A 23,429-nucleotide genomic window follows, 5' to 3' on the forward strand; every position below is an offset into this window, starting at 1 on the left:
CAAAAATTATGGAAATACTACTGGAAATACATGGAGGAAAACCGAGGACATTGCATTGCAATATGTCTAGTTTTTTTCTTATATTGTCTCACAGAAAACATAACATGCAGAAACAAACAAAAATATGATAGTCTCAAGGGTTAAAAATACTGCCTGGCAAAGAAAATAGTGTATAAAATAAAATGAAAAAATACAAAATAGAAAACATAGTCAAAATTGTCTATTTCTTTTTTTTTTGTTTTGTTTTGTTTTGTTTTGTTTTTCGAGACAGGGTTTCTTTGTGGCGTTGGAGCCTGTCCTGGAACTAGCTCTGTAGACCAGGCTGGTCTCGAACTCACAGAGATCCGTCTGCCTCTGCCTCCCAAGTGCTGGGATTAAAGGCGTGTGCCACCATATCCAGGCCAAAATTATCTATTTCAAATGGGATTAATTTCCAGATTATAAAAATATTTATATAACCAATAATAAATAATTAATAAATGGGGACTATTGATATAGAATAGTGGTTAAGGGAGTTTTTTCCCAAGTCTTATGGGTCTGTGTTTAAATCTAGGGACCTATGTGTAGAAAGGAAAGAACTGATTTCTGCAAGTTATTCTTTCTATAACATATATGCACAGCATAAATGAGTAGATGAACACAAAAATAACAGAAAATTGGAACAAAAAATTGAAAATTTAATTTGTTGTAAATAGGAATAAATAGACTTATTTGTAAAATGTGATATACAACATTCTGTAGAATATTATAAAGGATAGCACATAAAAATGATTAAGAATCATTAGATATTATGCCAAGGAACAATTAGCCAGGAACAAAGAGCTGAGATGCACTATTGGGCACAAGGGTTACTATAGATAACAATAATGTGTTATGTTTTGAAAATGCAAAAAGGAATGAAAAGAATATTCTAGAAGAAATGAAAATGCTAGAGGGAGAATTTTCAAAGTTTTTACCACAAACAAATAGTGTTAGAGAAGACAGGCCTTCTTTTTTTTTTTTTTTTTATTCTTTTTTTAATTAAAATTTCCACCTGCTCCCCGTTACCCATTTCCCTCCCCTCCTCCCGCACCCACCCACTGTGACAGTGGAACTGATTTATTGGGAGCCCACCAAGGCCAGCTGGTCTGGGACTGAATAAGCATGGGTTGATTCCGGACTCTCTGAGCATGGCGGACAATGAAGGCAGATGAGAAGCCAAGGACAATGGCACTAGGTTTCGATCCTAAGACAGGCCTTCTTAACCAGACTTGAACATTTATAATAAACATTATTTACTGAAACTTTGCTTGGTACTTCATGTATGACTTTTGTGTTTTCATTTACCCATTAAGAAGTAAATTAAACTTCTAAGATACAGAAACTAGCCTGCTCCCCAAGGTTGATTAATTGCTTTTTCCCTAAGAAAAGTGGATGATGATCTTCAGATAAACTCTGAGGGAACTCCCTAGAGCTCTCTGGGTGTCTCTATTTCTCTCTACATCCCCATGCACTAGCCTATGAAATCCCAATATGGCACACTAGAAGCATAGCATTGCCATTAGATTCTATTTATTTTCTGAGTGGCAGTCATTGTTAATATATGCATTTATCGCTAATATTTGCAGTTTTTCTAATTACCTTGAAGATAAGCTATCGGTCTTCAAGCAAACTGAGGTAAAACAGTCAAAGAAAAAATCTCATCGACTGATTGTATTTGGAAAGTTCTTCATAAGTTTCCTTAAAACTTCTGTTTTTTATATACAGACACAACCTGTGAACTATAGGAGAGAAGCAATCTTAATCTGGTTTTTATGTATTTTCCTTATAAGCAGGTAAATGACTCCTAATAAGCAGGAGTAATTCATGGTGAATTCATAACTTGATCTGTGCATAAGTTCTGTCCTTCCCTCTTGCTTTAGATGAGTTGGAAACTGATCACTTTCTAATAGAAAGCACCTGGAAAAGGGTTTGTAAAATATTGCATAGTGAGTTTTTAAACTTGTGGAATGAGTATTCCCTGTAAAATATTCCTCTATTTAAAACTGGCCGCCTACATTTCATAAACATACTACTGTAAAATATAATTCCCAGAAAGTAAGTGGGATGTGTATACCAACTATAAGTTTATTGAGAACAGATATTTAAAAGCCATTTTGAGAGTTAAAACTGTTTAAAGGCTAAGTGTTTTTCTAAAATTAGTTTTGAAATTCTGATACTAGGTGTAGATGTCAATATATTACAGGAGATTTAATGATTCATATAGTAAATTATTTAATCAGAAAGAATATAAAATGCAATTTGTTTGTTTTAACTTTATCTTGTCCACTATAGGTTTGATTTACTTGGAGGTAAAAATAATCACAAAAGACATAAACCCAGAAGCCAAATAATATTTCTGTACACTGATGAAGGGTTAGAAAGAAATTAATATTCACTCAACCACGTTTCAACCCATATGCTATGAGATCAGGATCACCATTGAATGGAATCTGCAAATCTTGCACCTTGAGTGTTTCTCATACTACTTAAAAAATGAGATTAGCATGTGACTTCATAATCTTGTTTTCCTACTAATAAGGTAAGAAATAATACTTTCTGTTCTACTTTACACACACACACACAAAAAAAAAACACTCCTTTTGTAGATAATATAGCATAATGATGAAAGTCATTATAAGATAAGATTGGGAACTAAAATATTTTAAATATATACTTACACAAAAAATGTAACCAAATGTTCAAGATAATGATAGTTGATAACAGTTATAGAAGATAACCTTCCAAATATGCCAAGCTAAACAAACAAGTTTAAGAATCATTAGACTATAATACTATATTTATGAGACAAACAAAGACCATAAACTAGAGACCTGGGTTCCAGGGTCTCTGTTCTTTCTGAAAGATATTCTCTAGAGAAAAGTAAAACCAAACGTTAAGAAAGAAGGAATATTTTATCTATAATTATGGATTACAAAAATTAAAATTTGAAAACAATGATGAGTGTGAGATTTTATGATTAGCATTGATATTCCTAAAGTAAAAAAGCCCAAGAATCATGAGAAAGCACAAACAATCACGGACCCAAAATGCAGAAAGCACAATTTGTAGAAAGAAATTCACAAGATTAAACTTATCCAGAAATAAAGCCCTATATGCTGTTGTTACATTTTAATGACAACACAAAAAATAATATTCACTTAAATATGCTTTAAAACCACCACTACTTGCCTTTAATACACTAGTATCTTTTCAAAATCATACCCCAAGTAGTTTTCACTACTGACTTCATTTGGTTATATGCTGTTTAGAAGAGTTACATGCTTCTTTATAGTCAGTGGATGATTGCAGTAGTTATCTTTTCCAATAACTTGAGTTCTCTGTGTTTTAGTTAATGATATTTCTTCATTCCAAACTGCTTTTGAGATTGAATGATCTTTCATCATACGTCTAAGCTCAACAAAGCTGTTCTGTACATCATTAGCAATATTTTTTTAAATATTTATTTATTTATTATGTGTACAATATTCCTTCCATGTGTGCCTGAATGCCAGAAGGGGGCGCTGGGTCTCATTATAGATGGCTGTGAGCCACCATGTGGTTGCTGGGAATTGAACTCAGGACCTCTGGAAGAGCAGTCAGTGCTCTTAACCACTGAGCCATTTCTCCAGCCCATCATTAGCAATATTGATTCAAGATAAAGTCTTCCTTGAGCTAATCATAACTTCTTGTTCCTGGGTATGTCCTCAATGTATCTATATGTGTTGCATAAAAAGCACTAAAATGTGTGTGGAAAGAAGAGTTAGAATGCAATTCAAGTCCAATACATTATTCAGAACCTTTAGTATTCTGAAGAAACATTTCACATTTGGGATTACTTGTTTGATCTTTAATGAGAACAGCTATAGAGTGAACAAGATGAAATTACAACTGAGTGTGTTACTCAGGTGTCTCTTATTAAACATAAAAAATAATTTTTCATTATAATTAAGTTAAATTATTTTAGATTTGTAGCTTTTTTTTTTTTTTTTTTTTTTTTTGGTTTTTCGAGACAGGGTTTCTCTGTGGTTTTGGAGCCTGTCCTGGAACTAGCTCTTGTAGACCAGGCTGGTCTCGAACTCACAAAGATCCGCCTGCCTCTGCCTCCCGAGTGCTGGGATTAAAGGCGTGCGCCACCACCGCCCGGCTAGATTTGTAGCTTTTTATGGGCAAATAGTTTACCTGAATTCAGAAGAAAATCTGGTAATTATGTTATTTAAATATGCAGAAATTTTAAATCTCTTGTACCATACAATTTTCATGGATGTAAAAATTTATCAAAGACTTGCTACTGACTGAGAGAAGACTGTTCCTATAAAACCTCTTGGCAGGAAAGCACAATTGTGTTAGTTCTACAGAAATTAACAAAGGTTAACTGGTACAATAATAAATATATTATTATATAATATATAATTATAATATATTATATATATTTATATACTATTTTACTAAAAATAAATCATTTTATAGAGTTACTAAACTGCCTACATATACCTAAAATATTTATATACTTTTAATTTTTGATAGAAAATCAGTGAACTTTTACTGATTCCAATTCTAGCATTACTCCATGCTCATATATTTTTTAAAAGAAAATGAACATTAATTTAGGGCTGTAGATATGGTTCTGTTCTTAAGAAAAATACCTGCTCTTTCAAAGATTCTGAGTTCAATTCCCAGCAACCATTTGTTGGTACATAACCATGAGTAATGTGAACAGATGTCATCTTCTCATTTATATGAAGACCTAACACTCATGTACATAAAATATAACCTTAAATAAATATTGGAAAAGAACTTAAGAAACAAATGTGTAGTGTTCCAGTGGTGCCTCAGTTGAGGGTCCAGATGACAACTAACATCTATGACGAGATGCACCCATGGCAAGGCTTCAGATGTCACAACTCTGAGCCTTCCAGCTGATGTCAGCTCAAGAGAGACAGTCAGTCTTCACCTGTCCTCAATGAAGCTTTAGGAACAAGTACAACTGTGCTCTTTATTTCAAAACTGGCTTTTATAGTTATTTGTTACATGGTAATATATAACATGAATAATTATTAATACAAAAAATCATAGATGAGTAGCCACATATGTCAATGAAAAGCTCCAGGCCTATAGACTCATCATTTATAAATGTCGATTGATTAAATGATTTAATAAATAAAAAGGAAACGAATTCTATGTGCATGGTGTTTTGCCTACATGTATGTCTGTGTACAACATTTGTCTCATAAGTGCAGAGGCCAGAAGATGGTGTTAGATCCATTGGTCCTAGAGTTATAGACAGTTGTGAGCTGACATGAAGTTGCTGAGCCCTTCAGAATAGAAAGCCATTGCTTCTGACAACTGAACTATCGCTGCAATCCCTTAGAGTACTCTCTTTTTCACTTGTTTAAGTCATTCTTTTTATTAACAGATATCAGTGATGGAGAACAGGACAGAAGTGACACAGTTTATCCTCATGGGAATCACAAATGACCCACATCTGCAGCTTCCCCTCCTCATCACTTTCCTTCTCATCTACACCATCACACTGGTTGGGAACCTGGGAATGTTTCTGTTGATTCTTTTGGACTCTCGGCTTCACACCCCCATGTACATCTTTCTCTGCAACTTGTCCTTTGTGGACTTTTGTTACTCATCAACAGTCACTCCAAAGGTCATAGCTGGATTCCTTACAGGAGACAAGATCATGTCCTACAATGCTTGTGCCTCGCAGATGTTCTTTTTTGCAACTTTTGCCAATGTGGAGAACTACCTTTTAGTCGCAATGGCCTATGATCGCTATGTAGCAGTGTGTAAGCCCCTACACTATGCCACCACCATGACAACAAGTATGTGTGTACGTCTCGTCATTGGCTGTTACATCTGTGGTTTCCTGAATGCTTCCATCTATACTGTGGATGCATTAAGTCTCTCTTTCTGTGAATCTAATGTGGTCCACCATTTTTTCTGTGATGTTCTAGCAGTCATGATTGTATCTTGCTCTGACCGACATGTCAATGAACTGGTTCTTATTTATTTAGCCAGCTTCAATATCTTTTTTGCTCTAATACTTATTTTAATATCCTACGTGTTCATTTTTACCAACTTTCTAAAGATGAACTCTATTGCAGCATATCGCAAAGCTCTCTCTACTTGTGCCTCCCATTTCACAGCTGTTTCCATTTTCTATGGTACAATCATATTCATGTACTTGCAGCCCAGATCAAGTCACTCCATGGACACTGACAAAATAGCATCTGTGTTCTACACCATGGTCATTCCTATGTTGAACCCTCTGGTATACAGCTTAAGGAATAAGGAGGTGAAGAGTGCATTCACAAAGATTGTATTAAAGTCAAGATAATGTTTACAGCTTTGATTATTAACTTTTGGGTTGCAGAGCATCTAGATTCATTTATTCCTTTCTTCTTAATTCTACACTGACTCACATTTTTCTACCCTACAGAGACTTGAGGAACTGGAAGTGTCATCTTCACCTCAGCAATAGTGTATTGTTTGTGAAAATATTAACATCTTGTTCAGAAGAGTAAAACTTAAATAAATTGTCTTTGATAACTTTAGGCCAGCTTGTGAAAAAACTGATTATATTATCATATTCAATCAATTTTATGCAATATTTTTCTGTTATATCAGCACAAATCACTATAATTAGGTACATAAAGAAACGCATTGAAAAAAAAACAAAAAAAAACAAGCAAGAAACGCATTGAAGAGAAGACACAGTCATAGGTTTCTCTTCAAGACTTACACAAATGCATGCCAGAATTATTCTATAAGACAATGTAACATAAATTTGCTGTCTGCTTTTGTGTGTGCTCAAAGCATAGGGATATCCTGATGACTATAGGAAACAATTAAATTAGTTTAATTACTAGAATATATAGTTGTGCTTAAAAAGTGCTAAGCAGTATATCAAGTCTCTATTACCTTAGCAGATTGATACAGCAATTTTTAACATCCAAGCAATCAAAACCCTGAATATTGAAACATTGCTATTGCGTGACAGGTTGTAGGAAAAGTTTTCACAAAGCAGAACATATCAAAAGAGATCTTTGAGACAAAGACAGCACTACAAATGGCCAATTTTATTTTCATCTTGGTAATTTTGTTATGTTGTGGCAGGATGAGGAAAAGAAAAATTTTACTTGAAAGTAGACTTTCATGAAATGAAAATATATGTACCAAGCTAGAATTTGAGGCAGACTGGGTCACAGCGAATTGCAGAAGCAGCCATCAGTGTGTGCAGGAGAAACAGGAGCACACTGGAGAGAACAGAACCTCATTGATATAACAGCAGAAAAATAAAAGAATATGAGGTGAAAGGGAAACTCTCTTGTGCAGCTAGCAGCCTCCTTGCCAGTCTTCATGTAAATCAAATTAGCACAAAACCGTGCCATTTTTCTATACAAATATAAAGTGAAAGCTGATTTGGACAAGGTCAACAACCACATTTTACTGTCTTCTGTAGCATGTTGTTAGCTTCTCAATCTAATACCTCAACCTCCTATGATTACACTGTTGAATTTTCAGTGGTCAGTGAAGGTGAGTCAGGACCAAAGAATTCTAAATAGTGAAGAGACCAAAACTGTCTCTGTGTGCTATAGTTGATGATTAGCTGACAATATCTTTCAGAATGCATTGAGATGAAGGTGCTGCCATCACCCCAGTTATCCCACCATATCTACTACACATAGAGATATTCTAATCTTTTACATAGTTATCAACCATTTATCCATTCAGTTTTTTATCATTAATGAAATACATTAGAAGTATATACAGAAGAAAGTATGGGAATAATTTTCTTAAAGTTTGTGCGAAAACAATAAAACAAGCAACTCTCAAATCCAGCAGATGATGTTATGAACAATGTGGAGAAAAGGGAGGAAATTATATTTTTGAGTTACATGAAAGAAATCTATTATGTTCAGCAATGGTGATCCTTAGGCTGCTGATTGAAGGAAGAGTATGAAGGACATGGATAAAGTACAAGTAATTTTATATTTTCTGAAAACTTATGATTAGGTAAATATTAAATATATAGATAAAGAAAAAGGGAAATGCATTTAGTGCCAAGACACAGTATTTATTTTAGAGTATACTCTATTATTAAAGGACAAAAGATTGTTCCAGGACCACATTCTTAGAAATTGAAACAAAACTCTGTAACTGAAATAACGCTGAATTCTGACAAAGGCAAGCATATCATTATATATTGTACTGTTTTCAATTTAATTAAAATTCTGTTTGGTCTCTGATAATTGGGAATCTGCATGGTTGAAAAAGTCATGAGCTCAAAGAAAAGACTGATATCTCATACCTGAGTAATATGAATAAATTATTCAATATGTTATGCATTGTTATTTACACAAAAGGAGTAATCACAAAATTCTAGTAGTTGTGGGTATAACATGGAGTAGACATCTAAACTGTCTGTGTAGGGCAGTCCTTGGAAAGTGAGCAGTACAGAAGGTGAACATAGAGGAGAATTAGATCACCCACGCATCATTTTTATCAAATAACTAAGACTTCCCATATCTGTTTATGGAATAAAAGAATTCAAATTTGGGTAGAGGATCGATCAACAATCTTTAAATAATAGCACATATAACCTCTATATTTACTACATTGACTCTTATTGGGGAAGGTTCCATTTTCTAAGCAACCTGAGAGCATGGATTATTGCTCAACAAAGGAACATGACTGCAATTATGTTTTTCTATTTTAATTTAACTTCTTTATCATCATGTTTCTCTTTTCCCATAGCTATGAACTAATGTAAATTTTCTATAAATAATAGCTCACAAATAGTCACTCTTTTACTCACTATCATTATTAGTGTGAGTAACCTCACACTAATCTACTTATTATCCCATTCAATTCCTTTTTTTTCAAGTGAGATCCCTGAGCCTACAAAACTTCCACCCCTACCCCAAACCCTATATCAGTTATAATCAACCCATAATTGATGTCCCTAACCCTGAGAACAAACTTTTTTGGGAGAAGAGCCATCATCTTCTAAAATTACTTCCACATTTTCTATGAACACCCATTGACCCTATCACTTATCTCTCCAAAATTCCATCTGCAGATGTTCTCCCTGTCTACATGCTATTGTCACAGCCTCTTTGCTAATCTCTAAATTAACTCTGAGATTCCCTCTTTTACAATATATTCCCACCCTTTGTTATAACTCCTAACTTTCAAAGGAATCTAATCATTTCCACCATCTCAGATTCTATCCCCCTAAACTTCTCTTATCAAAACCTTATTACTCACATTTCTTACCTGTCCTCTCTTCAATCCCTCCATGCTTATTTCTTTACCCTAACATTTCACAAACTGTTCTATTGGGCAAGAAACTGTCCTTGTCTCAATTGCTGACAGCAAGTATGCTGTTTAATTCATAGAAACAGAATACAAAGAAAAACAACTGTCAAAATTTGCCAAGACAGGGTAGGAGAGTATTTCACATTTTCTTTCTTCTGAATATAGTCTGTCAGATATTCTAGGTTTTTAAGAAAAAGTTGGATGCCCAAAAATTGTGGAAAAACCTTGACTCTCCAGGAAGTCAGTTCTTTCTGTCATTCTTTGCATTTTTTTGAAGTCTTTTGCCTGTACTTTCTGCTTATCAGATAATATTATTTTCATTCTCGGGCCATTGATGGAGTTGAAAACTAGATAATTTTAGTTATAGATTGCTGTAGGAAGTTCACAGCTAGTAGCCTTTAAGGTACCAGCCCACTTGGGTGTGGCATCTTGTACTATAAATGCTAATGTAAAGCATGCGCTCTCTCGCTCTCTCTCTTCCAGCTGCTGGATTTGGTTCCTGTTTCCAATTTGTACAGAGGACTATAATCTGTGAGTCTATAGCAAAATAAATAACCCTTTATTATACTCAATTATGAGTTATTCTGGGATTTCTTTTTAGCTATTTTCATGGTACTAAGGGATTTTAAAGAACCTCTTAATATAGTTACTGATTCACAATATGAAGAAAGAGTTGTCTTGCATATTGAAACTGCTGAATTTATACTACATGATACAGAACTGACTTCATTATTTATACATGTTCAAGATATAATCATAAATAGACTTTTCCAATATACATAACACACATTTAATCCCCTATGGGTCTGCCACGTTATCTAGCACAAGGTAATGCAGAAATTGATTATTGATTGAAAGTGTGTTGAAGTCCACAGAATTTCATAAGAAGTCACATGTCAATAGCAGAGGTTTAAAGAAGTTTAAATAGAAATTACATTACTATAAGCTAAGGAGATTATCAATACATTTCCTACTTTATCTTTCTATAACCAAATACCACTACCTGCAGTGAGTAACCAAAAAGATACTCAAAGAAATAAAATCTAGCAATTGGATGTGTTCTACTTTATACAATTTGGAAAATTAAAATATGTACACCACATCATTGTCACTTATTCAGGTTTTCAATTGGCAAATGCTTTGAGCTCAGAAAAGAGTTATTCAGTAATCATGCATTTATTAGAAGTTATGGCCATCATGGGTATACCTGCACAAATAAAAAGAAATAATAGTCCAGCATATGTCTCTAAGAAAATGAAGCAGTTTATTTGTTGTAGACTCTTAATGACTTTCAAAGATTGTTAGGAGACATTTCCAGTCTATGACTAGATGTTGGGATAACACCTGATCTAATAATTCTTTTAAACAAAACATTAGATGGTGATAAAGACTTGAATAGTCCCAGAGACCATGTTAGTGTCCTAGGGCCATGCTGCTACCAGGGCATTACTGACCTGGATGGTCTGTATTGCCACTGAAGCCATTATGACATCCATGCCAGAGCTGTTGCCAAGGGCCATGTCTGAATCCATGGTCCTACTGCAACTGGAGTCTGTGCTGATCTTCATGGTTCAAGATACTACAGAGGGCCATAGGAAACAATGCATGTAGAAATCTGAGGTCCATGCTGAGACAGCACCACCCTATGCTTGTCCTCAATCCTCATGAGAAAACTGGCCCCACACTCAGGAGAAAAGACTCCACCACTCACTACAGGAAAGGAAGAGCTGGCCCTGATAGCACTGGTTCTACTTCTCACCTGAAGGGATAACTCCACTGGGCCAGACTGACTAAATTAGTTACTACCCAGAACCACATACAGGGCATTGATTTGTCCCACCTCAACAACTATCCTTTCCATGACCATCTTGAGTGTGTGAAGGGACAGGTTCTACAGAACCATGGCTGCTGCAGGATCTCCATGATTGTGGCAAGGGCAGAAGATCTTAAGAGTTTCTGTAAGGGTCCAGAGTTGATTGTGTAGCAGAAGTCAGAGGCATTGAAACAGACAAACAACTCATTACAACAAACATTTGCAAGTAAAGTCATAAAGGATGAACTGTGTGACACACTGCAGCTTCCCATGACACTAACACGAAGGAAGAGGTGTTGGACAGGTGGGAAAGCTGGAGAAACAAGTGTCTTTTGTTTGCTTGTTTTGTTTTTAATTAATAGTTTTTAAAATTTCTTTTGTTGGGGATGCCATGGGGCTGAGGCATAGATATAGAGGGACTGGGAAATGAGTGGGACTGGGGTGTGTGCTGTAAATTTCTCAAAGAATAAATTTAGAAATATGTTTTTAAAAAGTCTAGAACATATGGTAATAGATGAAAATGTTATTTTTTAAAACTTTATTATGTTTGTGTGTAATCTGACAAGTTATCCTTCTGAAAATTCAAACTTGAACCTATTGGCTGTATGAAAGGTCATGATCAAGCAAGAATACTAATCCATAGGAGATGTCAGAATAGATCATCTTTCACTAAAATACACAAAGAAAAATGGACAATGTCACTTAACAATGCAACTTCTGAAGCTGGACTTGTAGAATAGCACTGAAATAAGTAAATAATATGCAACATTCACATCATCATATCAAATTAAACTATCAGCAAAAAATATTTCTGGATTTTTTGAGCTATCCAGTGAAATAAAAGTACACACAATTACATATATATTCACAAACATATTTATGAAGCAGGACATTTATTATGAGTATGGTTTCATGTGATAGTGGAGTATGTAAAAACCCTAATGATTGACTGAAGTCTAAGGAATAAAGAAAGTAAGTGGTTAATTCAGTCTGAATCAGCATGCTAAGAAGGGAGAGTGTGAGCTGGCAAACTTAAGTCTTGAAGTTCAGACAGAAGTCCTCATATCAAAGAGTAAACGAAGACATATGTTCCAGTTAAAGGGGCAGAGAGCTTGGGAGAAGGAAAAATTGACAGGCAACGAAGAAATAGAAAAGGAAGTAAATTGGAGGGGAGAAGAGAGAACTAGCTACAAAGACAGTGAGAGGAAGAACTAGCCTTTTGTCTGACTTCTGTCCTATTCAGTAGATCCAGCAATGGATAAAATGCTGGCCACAAACATTGTTGAAGGCAAATCTAAAAATCTACTGCTGCAAGTGCAAGATACTCTAGAAAACCTTTTTCCTACAGGAGTCGGCGAATATATGTTTATCTTGGTAAATCTGAACCTAGTGAAATTAACAAATAATATCAACTCCCAGAGACTCCACGTTCCATTTAAATCGGCAAAATAACACACATCCTTTTGTGCCTTTCATCATAGGATGCCCACATGCATTTTTTTCTGTTCAAATGCTTATTTATGCACTGATGTGCTTTTATAGTAACATGTTACTGCAAGATGCCTGAAAATGTAGTGAATTCATTAACATCCTGGCTGAAGGCTTAGTAAACAAACCTTGAGATGTTTTAGACATTCTCATTCAGGTATGTGTTTCAGGGCATAACTTTTCCAATTTTATTTTATTGGTTTGTTTTTAATAAAACAATGATTCCTGGAACATGCAGGAAAGGTGGATTTTAAATATAACTCAATAAATAAATAATATTTTAAAAGAATGATTCCAAGTATTATGAATCTCTGAAATGAGAAATCAAAGTCACAAAGATTTTGCCTCCAGAACAATCTTTTTGAATGCACTCTTCACCTCTTTGTTCCTCAGGCTGTAGACCAGAGGATTAAGCATGGAGATGACCATGGTGTAGAACACAGAGGCAATTTTGTCAGTGTCCATGGAGTGACTAGAACTGGGCTGCACATACATAAAAATACTCGTTCCATAGAAAATGGAGACTGCAGTGAAGTGGGAGGCACAGGTAGACATAGCCTTGTGATGTCCTGCAGCAGAATGCATCTTCAGGATGGTGACAAAAATGAATGTGTAGGATATCCAAATAACTATGAAGGCAAAAAATATGTGGAAGCTCACTATATAAACAAGAACCAGCTCACTAACCTGTCTGTCAGAACAAGAGAGAACCATGACTGCTGGAATATCACAGAAAAAGTGATGGACCACATTAGACTCACAGAAAGAGAGCCAGAATGTGTCTCCAATGTGTATGGAGGCATTCAGGAAACCAATGACATAAGAACCAATGATCAGCCATGTGCACATACTTGTAGTCATGGTGGTAGCATAGTGTAAGGGCTTACATACTGCTGCATAACGATCATAGGCCATTGCTGCCAAAAGGTAATTTTCCACAGTGATAAAGGCTGCAAAAAAGAACATCTGAGTAGCACAGTCATTGTAGGAAATGGCTTTGTCTCCTATAAGAAAACCAGCCATGACTTTTGGAGTGACTGCTGAAGAGTAACAAAAGTCAGCCAGAGAAAGGTTACCTAGAAAAACGTACATGGGAGTGTGGAGTCGAGAGTCCATGAGAATCAACAGGATCATCCCCAGGTTCCCCACCAGGGTGATAGTGTAGATAAATAGAAAGGTGATAAAGAGGGGAAGCTGTAGGTTTGGATCGTCAGTGAGTCCCAGCAGAAGGAAGTGAGTCACTTCAGTTCTATTCTCCATCTTGTTGTCCAATCTCCTCAGCGATGAAAAAAAAAGAGGGGGCAACACAATAAAGAAACAGAAGGTATGAAGACAGGATGTACTCAGCCATTATAGTTATAACCTTTATCTCAATATTTTCCAAAATTATGTGCAAACTTGAAACCTAAATTGAATGTAACAATTGTATACAGGATTTTACAGTATCAAATCAGAATCATCTATATAATTTTAGTAATTTATAAATTTGTAAGCAAATGTATAGACAATTAAATTCGTTGAAAATAATTAGTGTGGATAAATGTATCTAACTGCTCATTTCTACTAATTACTGTAAAAGCTGGCACTTCCATACCTTAATTGTGTTCTCACAATAACCTCTCACCAATGTTACTTGTCACAATTTCTATAAATTAATAAGTACAAGAAAGTGAATAAATCATGCATTCTGATATATTTAGTTGTAATCTTGTCTCAGTAGAGACATGAAACTCTAACTCAGGCTGAATAATTCCTAAATAGGCCTAAAGTTAGATTTAAGTTAAATTAAATTTAAACTTCAATTCAAATTAACTGAATTGTTAAATAGTTTCACATGTTGTTCAAAATACTTTTGGCTTTCATTGAAAGTAAAACCAAGCAGCTAGAATCCTGAAGAATGAAACTGGTTTTCTTTAAATGACAATTGGCAGCAATTAATTTATGACCTCTAATTTGATTTGTATCCAGTTTCTGCACTAGCTCATGGTTATTATTACTTGCCCATCTATGCATTTATACAATTACAAGCAGAGGTTAAAGATGAGTATAACTATTAAATCATATCACATCAATGATCAAATGATTACTATAGATTGCATAGTCTTTCTTGTTGTTGTTAGGATGGGACAATGGACACCATGTTTTGATCAAAGCCAGTACTGATAATGCAGAGTTTCATTTGCCATGAATGAAGGGTAGACATTTCACTGTCCAGTTTACGTTTTCTTAGACATTGGTGTAAATGTGTGTCTACACTCCCCAGTATTTATCTTCCCTTCCTCCAAACATACAACTGCTGCTTCTGTAATTCCATCTGAGCAATTTATTTTGAAAAATTTCTTCCATGAAAGTTTTAGTTTCATCTTGGCAAAAGAGTCACTTACTCTTAATACTCAATTTCCTTGGTTGCTTTCCTATCACAATCTAATATCATACACTGAGGATTGAGAAAGTCCCACATTATTGGCTGTATTCAGCTCTCATATCAGTTCTGTTTGCACATTCAATCTTATAAAATATTTATTTAAACATTTCTAATGTAATAACTGTATTCAATATTTCCTTATTTGAATCACAGCCTTTGGGGTGGATACATTCTATAACTACTTTGGCTTCCTTATTGTAAGCCCATGGAAATTTCAGTTCATCAACCTGACCCTTAAAGATATTATGTTGTGAGTCTTACATATTGGATTTTGTGAAAGTGAGGTGGGTAGCATAATTATTATTTTATCAGTAAAGGAAGTGACAATTTGAGGAACTTCAAGAAGTTTTGGAATTATAGAGGCAGTATAAAAATATTCTAGATGATTAATTAGCCTGAGTTAGGACTAATTAATTGTGTATGTGTTTCAAACCTTCAATGAAAGGCAACCATATAGTGCACAAAATGGTCATTATCTCATCAAGCAAAACATAATATCTCTTACTACTATTCATTTTATAAAGGATGCATGACTTGTAAAATGAATTTTCAAAGAATTTATGATAGACATTTTGACATATACACTCCAGTCTCACCTCAGTTTGCTAATACCTGTTTTGAAATAATTTCTATTTTAAACAACCCATAGTAGAGATGAGCTCCCCACAACTGTTTCATAAATTTTCCTTCTCACTTCAACATTTGTAGAACATGTAAGTGGTATGCCACTTGGCTAGAAGAAAGGGAATATTCAATTCAAAAACTTATTTTAAAGTAACGAATACAGCTATATTCTATTTAGTAAATACTGTCAGTCTTTCTCTGAAGGGGTCTAAATATTCTAACTTCTGTGGTGCAGGAATGGTGGAAAGAGGCAGGTGGTAGGGCACTCTTTTAATCCCAGCATTCAGGAAGCAGAGGCAGACCAAACTGTGAGTTTGAAGTCAACCTGGTCTACAGGAGCTAGTTCCAGGACAGGTTCCAAAGCTACAGAGAAATCATGTCCCCAAAATCAAAAAAAAAAAAAAAAAATAGAACTGTGGGAAGAATAACAATGCAGGTGAGATTTTGAATGTGTCTTGTATTCCTTCTGCATCCTTTGAACAGTCACTCACCAACTGGGAACTTGCGGGTGAGGTGGCATGGGGCAAAGGGGAAATGGGATGAGAAACATGAGAAGGGGAGGATGGGAGGAGCTCGGGGGATTGGGATGGTTGGGATATAGGAAGGGAGGATACGGGAGCAGCGAAGTATATATCCTATCTAAGGGAGCCATCTTAGGGTTGGCAAGAGACTTGACTCTTGAGGGGTTCGCAGGTGTCCAGGAATATTTCCCCAGCTGGTACCTTGGGCAACTAAGGAGAGGGAACCTGAAATGACCCTGTCCTATACTGATGAATATCTTGCATATCACCTTAGAACCTTCGCCACTCACCATTTTAATTGCAAAGGACACATTGCTTCTCCTTCATAATCCAGAAAATATGTCTGCAAATAACAAATAAAAGAGGGCTACAGAACATTATATGAAGAGGCTGTCATAAATATACATATTTTTTCTTGATCTCATTTTTCATGATGGTTGAACCCTAGCACCAAATCATCAGGTCAGAAAAAGGCTGTTATGTACTCAAAATGATTACCATTCAGACAATTAAGGATGCCCAGTGGAGTATGATATACAGTGCACTCCTAATAAAATGCATGATACTGAATCACTTTGGTAATACATGGAAAACTGGAATAATGACAATGAGTTAGAAATCTCTAGAGATTTCCCTCCAGGGACTATGTAACCCATCCTAATGACAAGGCAATTAACTTGCCTTGGGGATCAAGATGACTATTATCTATTTAAAAAATAAAATGTCTATTTTGTTTAATAAGTAAAAACATTAGAATATATATCCTAGTACATTACACCATTAGATATATCGTCATGAATACAGATTTTATTATATTTAAATGAGGTCAAAAACATCTCTCTCCAAAGATTCATTGGATCTTTATGATGAATATTTAATTGTTGCTCTTCTCTGAAACACATTGTCCCTCTATGTTATCTATAGCCATCATGCTGTGTAATAGCCCATCAAAACCTCTGATCACAATTAATAACTACTGCACAGCCTTTTCTAATGCCTCTTAACACGATGTTCTGTAACCTCTGATCACCACTACTCAATTCCAAACTTCTTCAAAGGTGTACACGTAAGAGTGAAATCAGTCAGGAATTGTTTATCAGTCTTGCTTATTGCACCTAACCTAATGACCTCTAATTCCATCCATGTTGCTGCAAATGACAGTTTACATGCTTAGGCATGAACAATGTTTCATGATTTTCACTCTCCACATTTTGTTTATACTCCAGCAGCTGATGGATGACCTGTTTATTTTCTTTTTGAAGTCCTAATGCATGAAGCTACAATAAAATTTGAGTGACATGTATCTTTTGTATATATCTCATTTTTGAATTATTATTAATACTGAAGAGGCTGGATCAAATAGAATCACCATTTTGCTTTATCAAATAATAAATTTACTGCAGGAAGTGAAAGTTTAAGCTTTTTTATTCTCCTCTGAAGACTGTTATTGCCTGTTTGATATAAATTGCAGTTTTTAGACTACAGCTTGGTTGGAACAGAGCCATCCTTAATGGAAAGTTGTCTTTCATCGATGCAACAGAAAGATTAATGATGTTTTTGAATCCTACCTGTTAATTTCTTTTTTTTTTATTGAAAAAAAAATTTCCGCCTCCTCCCAGCCTCCTATTTCCCTCCCCCTCCTCCCACTCCTCTCACCCTCCCCCCACTCCTTTCCCCCTCCCTCTCTAGTCCAAAGAGCAGTCAGGGTTCCCTGCACTGTGGAAAGTCCAAGATCCTCACCCCTCCATCTAGGTCTCGGAAGGTGAGCATCCAAACTGGCTAGGCTCCCACAAAGCCAGAACATGAAGTAGGATCAAAACCCAGTGCCATTGTCCTTGGCTTCTATCTGTTAATTTCTATCATTTTATTAGTGAATTGAAACCATCAATATTGTTTACTAATTCTGATCATTTAATTGTTATGGTATGAGTCCTCAACCCTCTTTGATGTACTATACTTGAATCATTTATTCCTTGTATTCTTATATGTTATTAAACTTTTTAGACAGAAGTTTTTTTCTAGTACCTTCTGTAAAACTGGTTAGTATAAATTGTTTAAATTTGCTTTTATTATGGAATATTTTTCTTTTTCTGCTCACTACAATTGAGAATTTTGCTGGCTATGGCAGTCTGGGCTGGCATCTTAAATCTCTTGATGATGTGAGATTCCAATCTGTATTCTTTGAATGTCATTGGTTAAGAAAGAATCTGTATTGACCTGTGCAGGGCAGAATAGAGGTAGGGGAAGGGAAACTAAACTTAATGCTCAGAAAAAGAAGGTAGAGGCTGGAGATGTCATGTAGCCACCACCAGGAACAGACATGTTGGAACCTTGCCAATAAGTCATAGCTACATGGCAATACAAAGATTAATAGAAATAGGCTAAATTAATATGTAAGAGTTAGCCAATGAGAAGCTAGAGCTTTGGGGCTGAGCAGTCAGGAACAAACAAGCGGCCTCTGATGACAAATTGGCATGCCAACGTGCCTGACTATATTCACACAACCTGAGAAAGCTTGGAAAATAATCCTTCTCACAAAAAACCTGAGTTATCACAGCTTTTTACTCTGCTGACAGTTCCTTTAAGAGAGGTCTTCCTAATTCAGTGGTAGGAAAAATAAGTGTAGTTTCAAAATGGCAGCACAAACCACTCTGGTTCTTTCAGGATTCCGAGCACTTGAATGGTGTTTGTGGGCCTGGGTACTTGTGTGTCCACTTGGGGTCAGGAGGAAAGTAGCTGAGACCATAACCACCACACACAGTTCCCTGCCTAGGAAGACAGCAGAATCAGTCTACTAGGCATGCACAAGCAGGAGAGCATGGCAGATTCCTGCCACCATACAGAGAGATATAGCCAGGCCACACAGTGTGCTGCATGGCCGATTGAGTTTTTACTCAGATAAAAAGGGTTTATATGCTGCATGGTGCTTTCCAGAGTTGAGGTGGTGTGGATGGCTACCACCAGGCAGTTTTGGAGGCAATAAATATGCTTCTACCATGTTAGACTGTATGGAGTCAACAGGCAGGGCCTTGTTGGCCCTAGCCATGCCTGCTTTAAAAAAAAAATGCTTCTGGTTAGAAAATAATTACAGATACACAATAAATACAGATTCAGATAAAAAGACCTCTAAATGGGTCACAGTGTTGGACAAATGTATGTAGGCTTGGGAGAGAGAAGAAAAAGAGTATAGAGAGTTATAAAAATAAGGAAATTTCTTTTTTTTTCATTTTTTTTATTAATTAATTTATTTAATTATTAAAGATTTCTGCCTCTTCCCCGCCACCACCTCCCATTCCCTCCCCCTCCCCCAATCAAGTCTTCCTTCCTCCTCAGCCCAAAGAGCAAGCAGGTTTCTCTGCCCTGTGGGAGGTCCAAGGACCACCCACCTCCATCCAGGTCTAGTAAGGTGAGCATCCAAACTACCTGGGTTCCCACAAAGCCATTACGTGCAATAGGATCAAGAACCCATTGCCATTGTTCTTCAGTTGTCAGTAGTCCTCATTGTCCATTATGTTCAGCGAGACCGGTTTTGTCCCATGCTTTTTCAGTCCCCGGCCAGCTGGCCTTGGTGAGTTCCCGATAGAACATCCCCATTGCCTCAGTGTGTGGGTGCACCCCTCGCAGTCCTGAGTTCCTTGCTCGTGCTCACTCTCCTTCTGCTCCTCCTTTGGATCGTGAGACTTCAGTCCAGTGCTCCAATGTTGGTCTCTGTCTCTGTCTTCTTTCATCGCCTGATGAAGGTTAATATTCAGGGGGATGCTTATATGTTTTTCTTTGGGTTCACCTTCTTATTTAGCTTCTCTAGAATCATGAATTATAGTCTCAATGTCCTTTATTTATGGCTAGAAACCAAATATGAGTAAGTACATCTCATGTTCCTCTTTTTGGGTCTGGCTTACCTCACTCAGGATAGTGTTTTCAATTTCCGTCCATTTGTATGCAAAATTCAAGAAGTCATTGTTTTTTACTGCTGAGTAGTACTCTAATATGTATATATTCCATACTTTCTTCATCCATTCTTCCATTGAAGGACATCTAGGGTGTTTCCAGGTTCTGGCTATTACAAACAATGCTGCTATGAACATAGTTGAGCATATACTTTTGTTGTATGTTTGGGCATCTCTTGGGTATATTCCCAATAGTGGTATTGCTGGGTCGAGAGGTAGGTTGTACCCGACTTTCCTGAGAAACCGCCACACTGCTTTCCAAAGTGGTTGCACAAGTTTGCATTCCCACCAGCAATGGATGAGTGTGCCCCTTTCTCCACAACCTCTCCAGCAGAGGCTATCATTGGTGTTTTTGATTTTAGCCATTCTGACCGGTGTAAGATGGTATCTTAATGTTGTCTTGATTTGCATTTCCCTGATTGCTAAGGAAGTTGAGCACGATCTTAAGTGTCTTTTGGCCATTTGAACTTCTTCTGTTGAAAAGTCTCTGTTCAGCTCAGTGCCCCATTTTATAATTGGATTGATTAACCTTTTACGGTCTAATTTCTTGAGTTCTTTGCATATTTTGGATATCAGACCTTTGTCAGTTGCGGGGTTGGTGAAGATCTTCTCCCAGTCAGTGGGTTGCCTTTCTGTCTTAGTGACAGTGTCCTTTGCTTTACAGAAGCTTCTCAGTCTCAGGAGGTCCCATTTATTCAATGATGTCCTTAGTGTTTGTGCTGCTGGGGTTATACGTAGGAAGTGTTCTCCTGTGCCCATGTGTTGTAGAGTACTTCCCACTTTCTCTTCTATCAGGTTCAGTGTGTTTGGACTGATATTGAGGTCTTTAATCCATTTGGACTTGAGTTTTGTGCATGGTGATAGATATGGATCTATTTTCATTCTTCTACAGATTGACTTCCAGTTTTGCCAGCACAATTTGTTGAAGATGCTCTCTTTTTTCCATTGTATACTTTTAGCTCCTTTATCGAAAATCAGGTGTTCATAGGTTTGTGGGCTAAAGTCAGGGTCTTCTATTCTATTCCATTGGTCGACTTCTCTGTTTTTATGCCAGTACCAAGCCGTTTTCAGTACTGTAGCTCTGTAATAGAGTTTGAAGTCAGGGATGGTAATGCCTCCAGACGATCCTTTATTGTATAAGATTGTTTTGGCTATCCTGGGTTTTTTGTTTTTCCATATAAAGTTGATTATTGTCTTCTCCAGATCTGTGAAGAATTTTGATGGGATTTTGATGGGGATTGCGTTGAATCTATAGATTGCTTTTGGTAGAATTGCCATTTTTACTATGTTGATCCTCCCAATCAAAGAGCAAGGGAGATCCTTCCATTTTCTGGTGTCCTCTTCAATTTCTTTCTTCAAAGACTTAAAGTTCTTGCCAAATAGATCTTTCACTTCCTTGGTCAGAGTTACCCCAAGGTATTTTATGCTATTTGTGGCTATCGTGAAAGGTGATGCTTCTCTGATTTCCCTCTCTGCTTCCTTATCCTTAGTGTATAGGAAGGCAACTGATTTTTTGGAGTTGATTTTGTATCCTGCCACATTACCAAAGGTGTTTATCAGCTGTAGGAGTTCTTTGGTAGAGTTTTTGGGGTCGCTTATGTATACTATCATATCATCTGCAAATAATGAAAGCTTAACTTCTTCCTTTCCAATATGGATCCCCTTGATCCCCTTATGTAGTCTTATTGCTATTGCTAGAACTTCAAGCACTATATTGAAGAGGTATGGAGAGAGTGGACATCCTTGTCGTGTTCCTGATTTTAGTGGGATGGCTTTGAGTTTTTCTCCATTTAATTTAATGTTAGCTGTCGGCTTGCTGTAAATAGCTTTTATTATATTTAGGTATAACCCTTGTATCCCTAATCTCTCCAAGACCTTTATCATAAAGGAGTGTTGAATTTTGTCGAATGCTTTTTCAGCATCTAATGAAATGATCATATGGTTTTTTTCTTTCAGTTTATTTATATGATTGATTACATTGATAGATTTGTGTATGTTGAACCAGCCCTGCATCTCTGGAATGAAGCCTACTTGATCATAATGGATAACTTTTCTAATGTGTTCTTGGATTCGGTTTGCCAGTATTTTATTAAGAATTTTTGCGTCGATGTTCATGAGTGAGATAGGCCTGTAATTCTCTTTCTTGGTTAGGTCTTTGTGTGGTTTTGGTATCAGGGTAACTGTAGCTTCATAAAAGGAATTTGGCAATGACTCTTCTGTTTCTATATTGTGAAATACATTAAGAAGTATAGGTATTAGCTCTTCTTGGAAGATCTGGTAGAATTCTGCATTGAAACCATCTGGCCCTGGGCTTTTTTTGGAAGGGAGATTTTTGATAACTGTTTCTAATTCTTCGCGACTAACAGGTCTATTTAGATTGTTCACCTGGTCTTGGTTTAGGTTTGGTATATGGTACTTATCTAAAAAAGTGTCCATTTCTTTTGCATTTTCCAGTTTTGTAGCATACAGGCTTTTGTAGTAAGATCTAATGATTCTCTGAATTTCCTCTGTGTCTGTGGTTATGTCCCCCTTTTCATTTCTGATCTTATTTATTTGCGTGTTCTCTCTCTGTCGTTTAATTAGTTTGGATAGGGGTTTGTCAATCTTGTTGATTTTCTCCAAGAACCAACTTTTTGTTTCATTGATTCTTTGGACTGTTTTCTGTGTTTCTATTTTGTTGATTTCTGCCCTCAGTTTGATTATTTCCAGTCTTCTACTTTTCCTGGGCGCGTCTGCTTCTTTTTTTTTCTAGAGCTTTCAGGTGTGCTGTTAAGTCCCCAATGTATGCTTTCTCCGTTTTCTTTAAGTGGGCACTTAGTGCTATGAACTTTCCTCTTAGCACTGCTTTCATCGTGTCCCATAGGTTTGAGTATGTTGTCTCTTTGTTTTCATTAAATTCAAGGAAGACTTTAATTTCTTTCTTAATTTCTTCCTTGACCCAGGTGTGGTTCAGTAGTTGACTGTTCAGTTTCCATGAGTTTGTCAGCTTTCTGGGGGTAGCATTGTTGGTGGCTTCTAACTTTAAACCGTGGTGATCTGATAAGACACAGGTGGACACTGATATTTTTTTGTATCTGTGGAGGTTTCCTTTGTTTCCAAGTATGTGGTCAATTTTCGAGAAGGTTCCATGAGCTGCAGAGAAGAAGGTGTATTCTTTCCTATTTGGGTGGAGTGTTCTATAGATGTCTGTTAAGTCCATTTGATTCATTACCTCCAACAATTCTCTTACTTCTCTATTAGTTTTCTGTCTGATTGACCTG

General features: G+C 36.3%; 2 protein-coding genes across 3 annotated transcripts; one reads left to right on the forward strand and one right to left on the reverse strand.

Annotated features, from left to right (window-relative positions):
• Positions 1-5,440: 5,440 nt before the first annotated feature.
• LOC130879569 (olfactory receptor 5B3-like) lies at positions 5,441-8,116 on the forward strand. Of its 2 annotated transcripts, XM_057778216.1 has the most exons (2): positions 5,441-6,349; positions 8,078-8,116. In XM_057778216.1, the coding sequence occupies exons 1-2, from the start codon at positions 5,444-5,446 to the stop codon at positions 8,114-8,116; spliced, it is 945 nt and encodes a 314-aa protein (XP_057634199.1). In that variant the 5' UTR covers positions 5,441-5,443. The 2 variants fall into 2 exon arrangements, with proteins under 2 accessions (XP_057634199.1, XP_057634200.1); XM_057778217.1 differs by lacking the exon at positions 8,078-8,116 and having other exon boundaries at positions 5,441-6,367.
• A 4,866-nt stretch (positions 8,117-12,982) lies between these two features.
• Positions 12,983-13,912, reverse strand: LOC130879566 (olfactory receptor 5B3-like). The gene has a single exon (XM_057778215.1). It carries the CDS (start codon positions 13,910-13,912, stop codon positions 12,983-12,985), a length of 930 nt encoding a protein of 309 aa, XP_057634198.1.
• Between the last annotated feature and the right edge of the window lie 9,517 nt (positions 13,913-23,429).

Source organism: Chionomys nivalis, chromosome 8, assembly GCF_950005125.1.
Source record: "Chionomys nivalis chromosome 8, mChiNiv1.1, whole genome shotgun sequence".
NCBI lineage: Eukaryota > Metazoa > Chordata > Mammalia > Rodentia > Cricetidae > Chionomys > Chionomys nivalis.